At 36.5% G+C, this 13813-nt stretch overlaps 1 protein-coding gene across 3 annotated transcripts in view; it reads left to right on the top strand.

The window, feature by feature from the left end:
• The first annotated feature begins 12090 nt into the window (after nucleotides 1–12090).
• The window catches only part of nectin3b (nectin cell adhesion molecule 3b), a 69880-nt gene continuing 68157 nt past the window's right edge, over nucleotides 12091–13813 (top strand). The window contains exon 1 of one of the 3 annotated variants that reach the window (XM_047805548.1): nucleotides 12091–12296. In XM_047805548.1, the coding sequence (XP_047661504.1) occupies nucleotides 12182–12296 (115 nt within the window). In that variant the 5' untranslated portion in view covers nucleotides 12091–12181. The remainder of the gene's footprint in view (nucleotides 12297–13813) is intronic. The other 2 variants (XM_027139940.2, XM_047805547.1) reach the window with 2 other exon arrangements.

The following is a 13813-nucleotide window of genomic DNA, read 5'->3' as shown; positions in this document are numbered from 1 at the left end:
TTTTGTAAGTGACATGTATAGAGTATAAATAGACATATTCAGGTAGATGCATTAGATTAAGATGAGATTAAAACATGTTAGAGTATTCCTTTAAAATCCTTCGAGTCTGGACCTTCTAAATATTTCCCTCTCATGCTGTCTGATGGAGTCAATTTTTCATACCATCTGCTTTAACTTGATGTTAGTGATATATATGTATGTATATATATATATATATATATATATATATATATATATATATATATATATATATATATATATATATATATAAGCTTTGGGTGCATGTTTAAAGAACTACACAAGCAAAATTTTGTTGAATCAAACTCACAAGTTTCTGCTTCAAAGAGATCTTCGCTACACTCAGTGTGTGGATTGATGATCGAGCCCAGAGTAATTTCTTGAAGGGCAGGTTTGTGCACCACTACAAGCCCAATGCTAAAAGACATTTATGCACCATTGGCATCCTGATGGGATGGGTTTGCAAGAAGGACATGTGGGGTGATGGCAGAGCATTAAGCAAAACATCATGTATCATGAGAGAAAGTGTGGCTACAGGTGAAACAGTTTGATCATCTATTGTGTTAAGTCTTCTTTTGACATTCCTTTTTTGCAACATGCTCATTCTTACTCAGGCATTCAAAACCCATTACTCATAGACTTATTGAGCTCTTTGTGCTATATTTAACTCTGGGTGGCATACATCACAAGTGTCAAACTCCCTGACAGAAGTGTGGGATGAATGCTGCCCTCAGGTCATTAAGCTTGCACAAAGATATGCAAAATAAAATTTAAATGGCTTGTAGTAAGCTGCCCTCAGCACTGACACTGAGCCCTCATTTTCCCTGCAAATAGAAGCTGATGGAGAGAGAAGAGAATTTCAAGAGATGTGGTGCATGTTGTCTTTGGAAGACAACCTCTTCTGAAAACCAAAAAAAAAAACAAATAAAACATTTTGATTATCAGACATTATATACTGATTTAATTGATTTATTATTCATATTCTTTAATATATGTACTATATGTACTATTAATATATGTATAATAATATAATACTATTTATTATATTTATATATATTTATTACTACTACTACTACTTGTATTATTATTGTTTTTGTTGTTGTTGTTTACTGAATACTTTAATAAAACTGTAGACATAAGAGACTTGATTTTTAAATTCACCCCACTTATTTGTATTTATACAAATTAGATATTAAATATAAATCTTATATAGATTTTGTATATATTTAGACTCAATTTCATTAAAAACTGTAAAACTCAGCTCTCTAAGAATGTTTTTGGTGAACTGAAATGCTGTTTAAATGGCATTGTAACTGACTTCCAATAATAATTATAGTAAATGAAGAAAATAGAATAAAACATAATAATAGGTTTAATATAAAAATAGCATTTCTGACATAACTGTTGAAAACATAAGAGGAAAATATATATTGAGTAAGAGAGCTCTTGGAAAATTATGCTGGAGGAAAACGTTAGGATTTTTTCATGTTAGCCTGCAGGTAGCGACAAAGATTCAATTACACAGGAGCGAGTTACAGGGTTTACATATGATTATGAAATAGTGTAATCATGTTTTAACGAACTTCGTAATTTAGTAAAACTGTGGATTTTTACAGTTTTTTTAAATACGCCATTTTCTGTCTCATCAAAAAATCTCATCACACGTTTGTCTGACAGTTTGGGTTTTTCCATCTGTTCAGTGTTTACTTAATTTATCCTCTGTGCTTTTTGGTGCTTTTGTCCAAGAGGAAATTGCTGAATGGACCACATCAAGACTTTATAGACCTTAAAAAGCTCAACACTTGGCTCATCACCATGTTATGTGTCTTATGTGTGACATGGTAATTCAACAAGTGTTTTCTTCAGCTGTCAGGGTTGTTTTTAATTGGCCATGTGGTGTCATGCAGGATCAAAAGTAAATGAACATGCACATTGCCAGAAATACTATGAAAGTAGAGGAAAAAAGGAGAGCCACAGGAGCGGGCAAACAAACCAGAAGTGCGTAACTGATTTTCATGATTGAGATTTGGCAGCAGTTGTTGACACGGTTGCCCGTTTACAAGGACGTCGTTTGATTTTGATGTATAGAAGCCATGAAAATAAATAAATAAAGTAAAGTAAATAAAATAAAGTATAAATAAATAAAATTTCCTGTCATTAAATCTGTTATATCTCTTTACAAATCCTCTCTAGGCAAGCATTACTCAGTGGCCTGCTATTTAACCACACACATTGCGACTACAGTTGAATAGTTTCCCAAAAAATCAAATGTCTTCTACTTTCTCATTTACCCATTTTCTGTTTTTACTCATTTACTTTAACAATTTAACTACTTTTCTATATTCTTTTCTTTTTTTTTCTTTTACACTGGAGCTGCATGACTAATGCAGCTAACAGCTAAATATAGGTATAAAGGTAAATATATGTTTGTTGATGTGGTTTCTGAAAAGTATCTGAAAAAGATACTTTTCTGATCTTTTCTAAATCTAAAAGGGGAAAAGTATCTAAAGTTGCTAGAATCTGCCATGTGATGTCATAAGGCATAATTGCATATTTACTGTATTGTTGTGATTACAATAGGTGCTACTACATAAGAAAGCCTTACCGAATACACTGAAGAAAAGAATAGATTAGAACTCATTTCTTATAGGACAATGAACATCTTTGGTGATGGCATTACAAACTGTTTATGCATTTTGGAAAAAAAAAAGGTGTTCACAGAACAAAAACTTGGCCACCAAATAAAGCAGAAAAGAAGATTTCTCTTTAATTAACATTTATAAAATGAGTCTCCAGTGTCAGTGCTTTGTAACAGTTGGTTTTCTATTATGGTTTCTTTTTCTCCATCACTATTTAATTGAAAAAACTGTAATAATTGGCAAATTGCTGTGGTGTAATTGTTGGGGATTGTGATATTGGGTGGTAACAGTCACTCTGTTTTATCCCAACACCCAGATATTGATTATTTTCCTGTAAGAGCACCACACACTGTGTTTTCCTGTTTCTAAAACAAAAAGTTTGATTCTGACCCTGGACATCCTTTCTTGTCTAAAAAAACTGTGTGGATGTGTAAGTTGATTAAATCCTATAAAGCAATAAAGTGCCAAATAAAGATTATATTTCAACAGTGAAACCACAAGACTAAATAGCACAAACAGAGCATTGGTTTATATTAACATATCTGTACTGCACTGCTGGGGTTAAATCACAGAGTGTTGACACAAAAGAGAGTTTGAGCCTCCTCTTTTAAGGGCCCTCAAGGACTCATGCAGCATTCCTGGGACAGACGACACCCTCGTTGCACATCTCCATGGAAGAACGTTGAAAAGAAGGATTTAGAACTGTTTTTCTAAAAGAAGCCTCATGGAAAGTATTTTGCTGAAAGAAAAGAAAAAGTTATAGCTCCACAGATATAAAGATGTAATCTACAGCCCAAAAAGTGTGGAAGTAAGCAGTGATCTATACAAAACTTCAAATTTACTGTACCAAGCTATTTTGAAATAAATTCACATTAATGTATTCAAAGATGTTTTTTTCTAGCATGTTTAATAAGTGTACATTACTTTCCTTCTATAATAAATTTTAAGTGAAATGCCTTTAGACAAAACTTTTGACAGCTGCACCCATTCTGTGATGGGTTACACACCTCTAATGTAACACAGCTAATTAATTTAATGCTATTAAACGTGGTGAAGTGTGAGAATAGCCTTCTCCCAATATGCATTAATGACCTGCTGTGGAGCTGCTCTTACCCAGTCATCCATCTATCAAAATTTGGCCCTTGTCAAAGTACTGTATCTCAAATCCTTGCACTTCCCCATTTTTCCTGCAACAAACACAACATTTCAAGAACTGTTCACTCCCTGTCAAAAGTATGTGAACACTCAGTATTAAAGTTTTGTAGTAATTTACTTCAAAGTATCAAAGGATTTTCAGTTAAAATCTAGCTGTAAATAAAAAAGCCAGATATACAGTTGTGCAAAATGAGCCATACCCTTGGTATTTTTAGTGGGGTTTTTTTTGTATTCTGTGATAAATGAGTTTTATAATACTATTCGAATATTTAATAAACAATCAAGAGAAGAACATGTGATATTTGAAGATATCAAAATCCATGGGTTTTTATTGACAAATATTGTTCAGAAAACATGTTCAGTATTATTCATACCCTTTATATTACAATGTTTCAATAATCAATAGAAAAGCCTTTGTTAATAATGATGGCCTGCAAATGTTGTTGTTGTCCCTGAACCATTGCTTGACCGCTCGCGTCGTATGCTCCAGGTCGTTATCCTGCTGGTAAGTCCAATTCTCTGGCAGGTTGAGCTTGTGTGCTGACGCCACCAGGTTTTCATCAGGAATCTTGAGATAGTTCTCCTTTTTCATAATAACATGGTTACCTGTACCACTGGCAGAGAAGCATCCCCATAGCATGATGTGACCACCACCGTGCTTGACCTTTGGGATGGTATTCTTAGGATTAAAAGCTTCTCCTTTCTTAGGCCAAACATATGCAACATCCATATGGCCAATGAGCTCCAGTTTAGTCTCATCTGACCGAAGGATGGATGACCAGAAGTTGGGATCAACTTGATGAAAACTTCTACTTGAGGAAAGAACTTCTTGACGATACTCTGTACGGTTGATACAGGGACATTCAGTTTTTTCGAAATGGCCTTGTAGCCTTTGCCTCCACATTGACAACATGTGAACAGAGATCATGACTGAGTTCTTTCTTGAGTTCTAACTAAGAATAATTAAAGCTTTGTCCCCTTAATTATACTTTACAGAGCAGGTGTTACCATTTAACACAATTAGGCCTTAATTGATTAGACCTAAATTGATGAAATTGATTATAGTCACTGGGCTGTGAAACCATGTGCACTTTCAAGAAAGAAAGATTTTTTTTCTGAGATTAGAAATAGGGTATGATTAATTTTAAACAGGCTCAAAAGAGAATCTCTGGCCATATCTTTTGGTATACAAATGAAGTTTAACTAACACACATGTGGGTTTGTACATAGCAACTAATATATATCGAATGCAATGGAAGTTTGGCCAAAGTAGTTTTTATAAATGAAAAAAATTATATAGTATTGAACTGTCTAAGGGGTATGAATAATTTTGAGCACAACTGTATATTTGTGTTATGCTTAATAGTAATATCCATCACACACACCTATTGGCAATTTAGAGTAACCCAATACCAGCATATTTTTATGCAGGAGAAGAAAACAAAAAATTATACCACTATAGAGAAACACTGCTTTATTGGTTAAAAAAATCATCTAACAAGCAGCACTTAGGCAGGTATACATGCTGTATTGATATAAGTGTTTAGAGAAGAAAGGCCAGACTAGTTCCAGTTCTCACTGCATGATTTTTTTAGAACCCTCCTCTGTAATCTCTAGAGTCTACTGCTCATAAAAATCCCAAGAGATCAGCAGTTTCTGAAATACTCAAACAGCCTGTCAGGCACCAGTAAGCATGTCACAGTCAAAGTTATGACATTTTTTCCCCTTTCTGACCTGTATCTGCATGGGTTTGTGTACTGCACATAATTACATGCTGCCACATGATTGCTTTATTGAAAAATTGCATAAATAACCAATGGTTTGAATATTATTATATATATTTGAAAATATATATAATAATATATTTACAATAGAAATGGAATTATCTGTACAGTAGCAAAGGACACATGTATATATAAAAATATAAACCTATATATGAATATGGATTAATATAGATTGGTAGCATCACAGAAGAACTATTAGGAAAAAAGTGCAAATGTGTGCAGGAATATCATCACAAAAATACCAGCATGCCAACTATAAGCTAAGCCTGCTAACAATAAAAACTTGTTAAACGCTCTCTCTTTGAGGATTACTATCTGAAAGCAGGAGAGAAACAGGGGGAGGTGATGGATCAGTGTTTGACTAGCTAACACTGAGAGCAGATACTACACAAACCAGACAATGACCAAACTATAGAGTTTCAGTAGAACTAGATGTTTAGAAGCCCATGCTGATGAGGATTTCTGTGGTCCATTTAGGCTGCTGAAAGAATTAGATCTATGTTGAAAGAGGACCAGGACTTCATCCTAAAGGATTGTGGGAGGGTCTGGAGGATTTGTGGATTGTCTTAGAAGCTATTTTATTGAGGAGGCTTCAGCTGGTGAGTGAACTGCCTGTCAAATGACAATACTTATATTCTGAAGACATCCTTAAAGGTTGATCAGTGACAGCCATGGTTTCTTACACTTATAGACAGTCGCTTATAGCCCCTTTGTTAATTGAAAATGGACAAAAATGCACCTTGAAAGATATTTAACACAGAGACTATAAAGAAGTGCTTCTGAACTGAGAAACACAAAGATAAAACATAAAAAATACTGGAAAAAGGGTTGAAAATTCAAAGCAAATTTAGACTATTGGAATTAAGTCTGACAAATTTCTTTACTCTCGCCATTAAACTTGCTGCCCAAGTATATAGACTTTGGCATAAAGGATATACTCACAGCTCATGTCTTAGACTAAATAATTGAACTATTTTTGTTTGGTAAATTATGAATTTTGTAATGTTACTGTAATGAATTAATATCCTGTTTTTAAAATTTGTCCAGAAGGTCAAGGGTTTAAACTAAACTGTTGGACCTTTGAGCAAAGCCCTTAACTCTAATGTGAAGAAATAATTTCACTGTACTGTAAGTGTGACAAAAGGTGTTCCTCTTCTTCTAAAATGTACACACATGGACAAAATTGTTGGTACCCTTTGGTCAATGAAAGAAACTCACAATGGTCACCGAAAAAAACTAATCTGACAAAAGTAATAAATAAAAATTCAATGAAATGTTAACCAATGAAAGTCAGACATTGCTTTTCAACCATGCTCAAACGGAATTATTTAATAAAATAAACTCATGGAACAGGCCTAGACAAAAATGATGGTACCCCTAACTTAATATTTTGTTGCACAACCTTTTGAGGCAATCACTGCTATCAGACGATTCCTGTAACTGTCAGTGAGACTTCTGCACCTCTCAGCAGGTATTTTGGCCCACTCCTCATGAGCAAACTGCTCCAGTTGTTTCTGGTTTGAAGAGTGTCTTTTCCAGACGGCATGTTTTAGCTCCTTCCAAAGATGCTCAATAGCTTTGAGGTCAGGGCTCATAGAAGGCCACTTTAGAATAGTCCAATGTTTTCCTCTTAGCCATTCTTGGGTGTTTTTAACTGTGTGTTTTGGGTCATTGTCCTGTTGCAAGACCCATGACCTGCGACTGAGACCAAGCTTTCTGACACTGGCCAGCACATTTCTCTCTAGAATCCCTTGATAGTCTTCAGATTTCATTGTTCCATGCACAGATTCAAGACACCCTGTGCCAGATGCAGCAAAACAGCCCCAGAACATAACAGAGCCTCCTCCATGTTTCACAGTAGGGACAGTGTTCTTTTCTTGATATGCTTCAATTTTCCATCTGTGAACATAGAGCTGATGTGCCTTGGCAAAAAAAGTTCCATTTGTCTCATCTGTCCATAGAACATTCTCCCAGAAGCTTTGTGGCTTGTCAACATGTAGTTTAGCATATTCCAATCTAGCTTTTTTATGATTTGTTTTCAACAATGGTGTCCTCCTTGGTCGTCTCCCATGTAGTCCACTTTGGCTCAAACAACAACGGATGGTGCGATCTGACACTGATGTTTCTTGAGCATGAAGTTCACCTTGGATCTCTTTAGAAGTCTTTCTGGGCTCTTTTGTTACCATTCGGATTATCCGTCTCTTTGATTTGTCATCAATTTTCCTCCTGCAGCCACGTCCAGGGAGGTTGGCTACAGCCCCATGCATCGTAAATTTCTGAATAATATGTGCAACTGTAGTCACAGGAACATCTAGCTGCTTGGACATGGTCTCATAGCCTTTACCTTTATCATGCTTGAAAACCAATGTCCATTGGTTAACACTCATAGAATTTTTATTTATTATTACTTTTGTCAGATTAAAGTTTTTTCTGTGACCAGTGTGAGTTTTTCTTTCATTGACCGAAGGGTACCAACAATTTTGTCCACGTGTGTAGTTCAACTGACTAACATTTTATTCTCTAACTAATTAAACAGTAGCCTTTTTTCAATCAAGATGATTCAAGTTGATAATAGCTTAGACTTTTACTGTAAACAGTAGACCCTATAAAATATGGTATTGATGAAAAGCTAGCATGAGTCTCTGAGATGAGGCATAAGGAAGACTCATGTTAAGTTGCCAGCTAGTGAGTAGCCAGTAGCTTAATAGTTAATTGATGAAGCTTCTTCATTTAAATGCTGATGTCAATTGTTGTACTAATTTCTGGATGGTAGAACATTCTAAATACATTAGAAGGAGAATAGCAAATGCTCTTAGTGACCTTCCGAACTGGAAAATTGAGTCGAAAGGAAATGCCGATAATATAGAGATGGGCTTTCCTAGATCTCCTGCCTTTACTGTTTGTCAGGATTAGTCTGGTTAAGTGGATGCACCCCAATTAGATGTCTACTGAGGGGAGCATGTAGGGGGAGTGAAGTGTTTTTGGGGTTAGTAAAGCAGTAAATGGATTCCTGAGAAAAAACACAGAGAAGATTAGCAAAAGGGTACACAGGATTATGTTTTATGACCACTTAAAATTAATTCCTGGCTCCAAACTGGTGCCCCCGACTTTGTTAATGAAGGAAAAGGATAATGAAAAAATAAAATTAAATGAATAAAACTGACAAAGTCCTTGTTGGTGTTTTGTTTTGCTTTTTTCCAGTTACTCAGGAGAAGTAGTATGTTGCTGGTACTGGCAGCTGTCTCTCTCAAACTAAAGTGTCTAGCATTTCTCTGAGAACACGAAGGTTTGCATATCAACACTAAGGGGGCACAAGAAAACCCACAGTTCTTAGTCCTTTTCCAAGAAAATGCTGCTAATTGTGTCTCAAGGACCCTTGTGCACAGAATCCCTCAAACACAACAGAAAGGATACACCATTGCCATGCTGATTTGACTGGAGCTGAGTAAATTCAAAGGTTTTTTCCACTGTGAGAAGAATTATATAGAAACAATTTGACCTTTATATACACAACACAGCTTTTGTTTGTAGACACTTCTTACACTTTTTCAGAAATAAAATCAGAGTATTGTTAGAGTATTGTGCATGCATGGTAAAAGTTTATATATGGCACAGATAATGTAAATTACAGGAAAAAAGGTTTTAAATCCAATACACATACACAATACACATACAAAGCATTCCAGATCATCTGGTTCTCAAGTCAAACTTCAAAAGTTTAGTGATTTAATGCACAACGATGTTAAACACACTCTGTCCCTCATTGAAACATTCCACTGTCATTATGACTGATGTAATTAGCTTGTCTATATATTTACTATTTACCTGCATACAAAACTTACCTTTTGGTTAGTAGGTTTTTTTTTATTCAAACACTAACTGTCAAATGGGTGTAGTTATTAGGCAATTTGACACAGCGCTAGTACGTTTTACTTTTTAGTTTTTGCATCTTAGCTGAATTTCTACTCTTAGTGTAGTGTGTCAGGACATTGAAAATAAAAATAAAATAAATACAGCTATAATTCATCTGGTTTTCCACCTGCTGTTCCACATAACCCAACCCAATAGGATTGACATTTTTGTTTAGGGGATCTTTGGAAATCTCTACAAATTCATCAGATAGATGCCATGGTGTGAAACCACTTGGGCAAATTCCTTATCTCTCCCTTTCCCTCAAACATGAAGGCTGATTGATGTCTAATGCTAGCCATATTTTTGTTCCCAAACCCTTCCTGTGTCCTAATTCTGTCATTTAAGTGCTAAAATTAGCCTCATTTTGAGGCAATGCTGCTGACTAAGTAATTAAAACGCTAGCTTGCTAACTATTTCTGCAGGAGAGAAAAAAAAGCTAAAAAAACTTATGTTTACTACCTAGTCAAGTTACCTAAGATTGCCCTAGGCCTGATTTTTTTTCACTTAATTTTTGGGTAATGTAATGTTATCTACACATATAATTATCAGAAACAGGTTGTGTATAATGTAAGAAATTAGTTACCAGCTTTTCTTATCAGCCATAATGTTCTCCTCTGCAGTGACCAAATTTTCAGTTCCAATGCAGTGGCAAAACTGACCCAAATGCTGGGTTATCAAATTGCTTTTTGGAAAATTAAATAAAAAAGCTGAGTTGCAACATTAAATATAACCCAGCAAAATGGTCCAACCTGCTCAACCCTGTGACTGGTTATGTAAATTGTATGTAAAAAAAAAATTTTTTGCTGCAAAGTAAATTACAGGTTTATGTAAATGCAAAGGTTTTATAGACTTTACATTATTTATATATCGTCTATATGCTGTATATATATGTTTATTATATATGTTATATGTTATATATATTATATATGTTTATATTATATGTTTGATCTATCTATCTATCTATCTATCTATCTATCTATCTATCTATCTATCTATCTATCTATCTATCTATCTATCTATCTATCTATCTATCTATCTATCTATCTATCTATCTATCTATCTAGAAATACAAAGACGGTCATAAATCAGCTTTCCAAATCTGGCTAATTATCCAAGCAGGTGTGATAGACTACGGTAGCTTGTTAGGAAGGTAAGGAGGGCAGATTTCCAGAGACACAAGTGATAACAGTTGTTTGTGTCCCCATCCCAAAGAAACCCAAGATAACAGGACTTAATGACTACAGACCTGTGGCGCTGATGACTGTCATCATGAAATTCTTTGAAAAACTGGTTCTGGCTTATCTAAAGACTTTACCCTTACTGGACCACCTGCAGTTTGCTTGAGCAAACAGATCCATGGATGATGCAGTATACTTGGGACTGCATTACATCCTGCAACACCTGGATAAATCAGGGACTTATGCAAGGATCCTGTTTGTAGATTTCAGTTGGGCCTTCTACACCATCATTCCAACACTACACCAGACCAAACTAACCCAGCTATCTGTTCCTAACTCTATCTGTCAGTGGATCACCAGCCTTCTGACAGATAGGCAGCAGCTAGTGAGACTGGGTAAATTCATGTCAAACAGCTGCTCCACAAACACTGTCGTCCCTCAAGGTTGTGTTCTCTCCCCACTGCTCTTCTCCCTGTACACTAACGACTGCACCTCTGCTGACCCCATTGTCAAGCTTCTGAAGTTTGCAGACGACACTACAGCCGTCTGCCTCATCAAAGACGTAGACGAGTCTGCCTTCAGACATGAGGTGAAGTGAAGGCAGTTTTCCCAGGACCTGAAGTGGGACACTCACACTGACACCACTGTCAAAACGGCCCAACAAAGGATGTACTTCCTTAGCAAGTTGAGGAAGTTTAACCTGCCACAGGAGCTGCTGAAACAGTTCTACTCAGCCGTCATCCAGTCTGTTCTATGCACTTTAATAACTGTCTGATTTGGTTCTGCAACAAAATCAGACATCAGAAGACTACAGAGAACTGTTCCCCTGCCCACCCTTCAAGAACTGTATATACATGCAGAGTGAGGAAAAGGGCTCAGAAGATCACTCTGGATCCCTCGCATCCACTTTTTGAACTTTTACCATCCGGCCAGCGCTACAGAGCCCCAAATACCAGCACAACCGGGCACAAGAAGAGTTTCTTCCCTGAGGCAATCTACCTCATGAACAGTTAATTGTTCCAACATTATGCAACAACAATGTGCAATAACCTTACATTTAATTGTTACCATCTCCATCCTAGTGCATCCCTGCATCTCATTCTATTCCATTCCATTCTAACATCTATAGCACAAGTCTACATAAATTTAATTATTTTTCCATTTATTTCTTATATATATATATATATATATGTGTGTGTGTGTTACATATTTTTTGTATTCTCATCTAGTCTCTGTCTACTGGAAGCGTATGAGACTGAAACAAATTCCTTGTACGCGCAAAAATAGCTGGCAATACAGCTTTCTGATTCTACTTCTGATTGTAGCTAGTTTCCAGAAGCGGGCGCTGTTATTCTAACTCACAAGCTCGTGCACCCCTGTTTCATCCGGCACAGTGGTACAGTCCAGACTCTGCCTCTCTCCCTATGGAGTTGTTGCTGAGGAGCTTTCAGACTTTAGGGCAGAGAGAGAGAGAGGAAAGGGAGAAAGAGAGTGCATGAGTGAAGCGGGCGTTGACATGGCGCTTAGAAAGACTGCCCGTTATCTCAGGAATATCCCGTATCAACCGGGCATGCATTTTACACTTCTGATTCTTCTCGGCATTGCATGCGGTAAGTGTTTTTATCTTCTTGTCGGTTGTTTATATTCTAAAAAGGTACGGCAACTATGTTACAGTATAGTTGGTGTTTGGTAAACTATAGCCATGCTTGCATGCAACTCGCTCAGATGTTGTTTAACTAGATTCCCGGGTAATAAACAAGCATGCAGAGTTTTTTTTCCGACTCAAATGTGTTTTATTGGACGGAGGAGTGGATTATTGTCCCAGATTTGGGGCACGCGGATGATGTCCAACCATGTGGACACTGTATATCGGGGAAAGTTGACGACCCAGACATACTCCAGAAGTAACTTAGTTTGTACAAGACGAACAGTAGATTCTGCCTTCATTTTTTTGGCGGGTTTCCAAGTTTTTTCTCCGTTAACTCGCGGCACGAGCTCGTTTGATGTCGTGAAGCTCGCGCGTTGATTGTGTGATCTCCGGCTGCCATGGAGACGAGCTCGAGCGACAGGAACCGTAAAGGAATCTGAATCCTAAACCGCACAAACAGCTACCGAGCAAAACAAACACTCAGAATAGTAAAGTCACCCATCTGATATGTTCACTAGCGGTTTTATACGTCAGAAATTTTGTTGGAAACTTTTGAAATAGGCATTTATAGTTCACATCTGCACCGGATTTGGCACTCATGGTGCACGTGGTCAGTTCGGGGTTTATATCTAATATATATTTTTCCCCTCAAATGAGTGTTCACATTTTTATCCCTAGTCTGTTACAGTTAAAGGAGAAACTTAAGCCCTGTTTGAACTATATTAGTTTGACATGTTAAGGTTTGCTAATGCATTTGTGTACATTATACATTATGATATTATAGGACTGTGAGTACAAACTACTGGATAAAGTTACTAAAAGGTCACAGTCGCATGACCATGCACCCCATAAATTATTATAATAAAACACAAAACAGCTCGTTTGTATTAAAACGAGCTGCTTTATAGTAAACCTTTTTTTAAGTGTGCATTTATTCATTGCAAGGCCAGGCCTATCTCTATCATGTATAAGGAGATTCCTTATCTCTAGGGAATCAGTTCTGATTTCTATAGACATCCAGCAGCAACATTACTTAACAAGCATATGTCAGGAGGTCCGTTCATGTACAATTGTGTACACCTAAAATGGAACGCAGTTGAGTAATCTTATAAACCGGATAGTGATTATGTTCAGTTTGTGTATTTTCTGTGTAACTGATGCCTTTTCAGTCAACACTGATAAAACACAATGTACAAATAAGATGAGGTACGTTAGAGTAAGTTGATAGATCATACAGCACCTTTCTCATGTGGTCTCTAAGCTTACATTTCCAGCATTTGGCAGACTCCCTTATATCCAGAGTGACTTACATTTATCTATTTTTTTTTATACAACTAGGCAATTGAGGGTTAAGGGCCTTGCTCAGGGGCCCAACAGTGGCAGCTTGGTGGACCTGGGATCGAACTCACAACCTTCTGATTGGTTGCCCAACACCTTAACTGCTAGGTTACCACACGCTGAGACAAATGTCACACAATG

The sequence above is a fragment of the Tachysurus fulvidraco genome, chromosome 21 (assembly GCF_022655615.1).
Source record: "Tachysurus fulvidraco isolate hzauxx_2018 chromosome 21, HZAU_PFXX_2.0, whole genome shotgun sequence".
Lineage (NCBI taxonomy): Eukaryota > Metazoa > Chordata > Actinopteri > Siluriformes > Bagridae > Tachysurus > Tachysurus fulvidraco.
The sequence above is the reverse complement of the archived record's forward strand: the minus strand, read 5'-3'. Positions and strand labels throughout refer to the sequence as shown.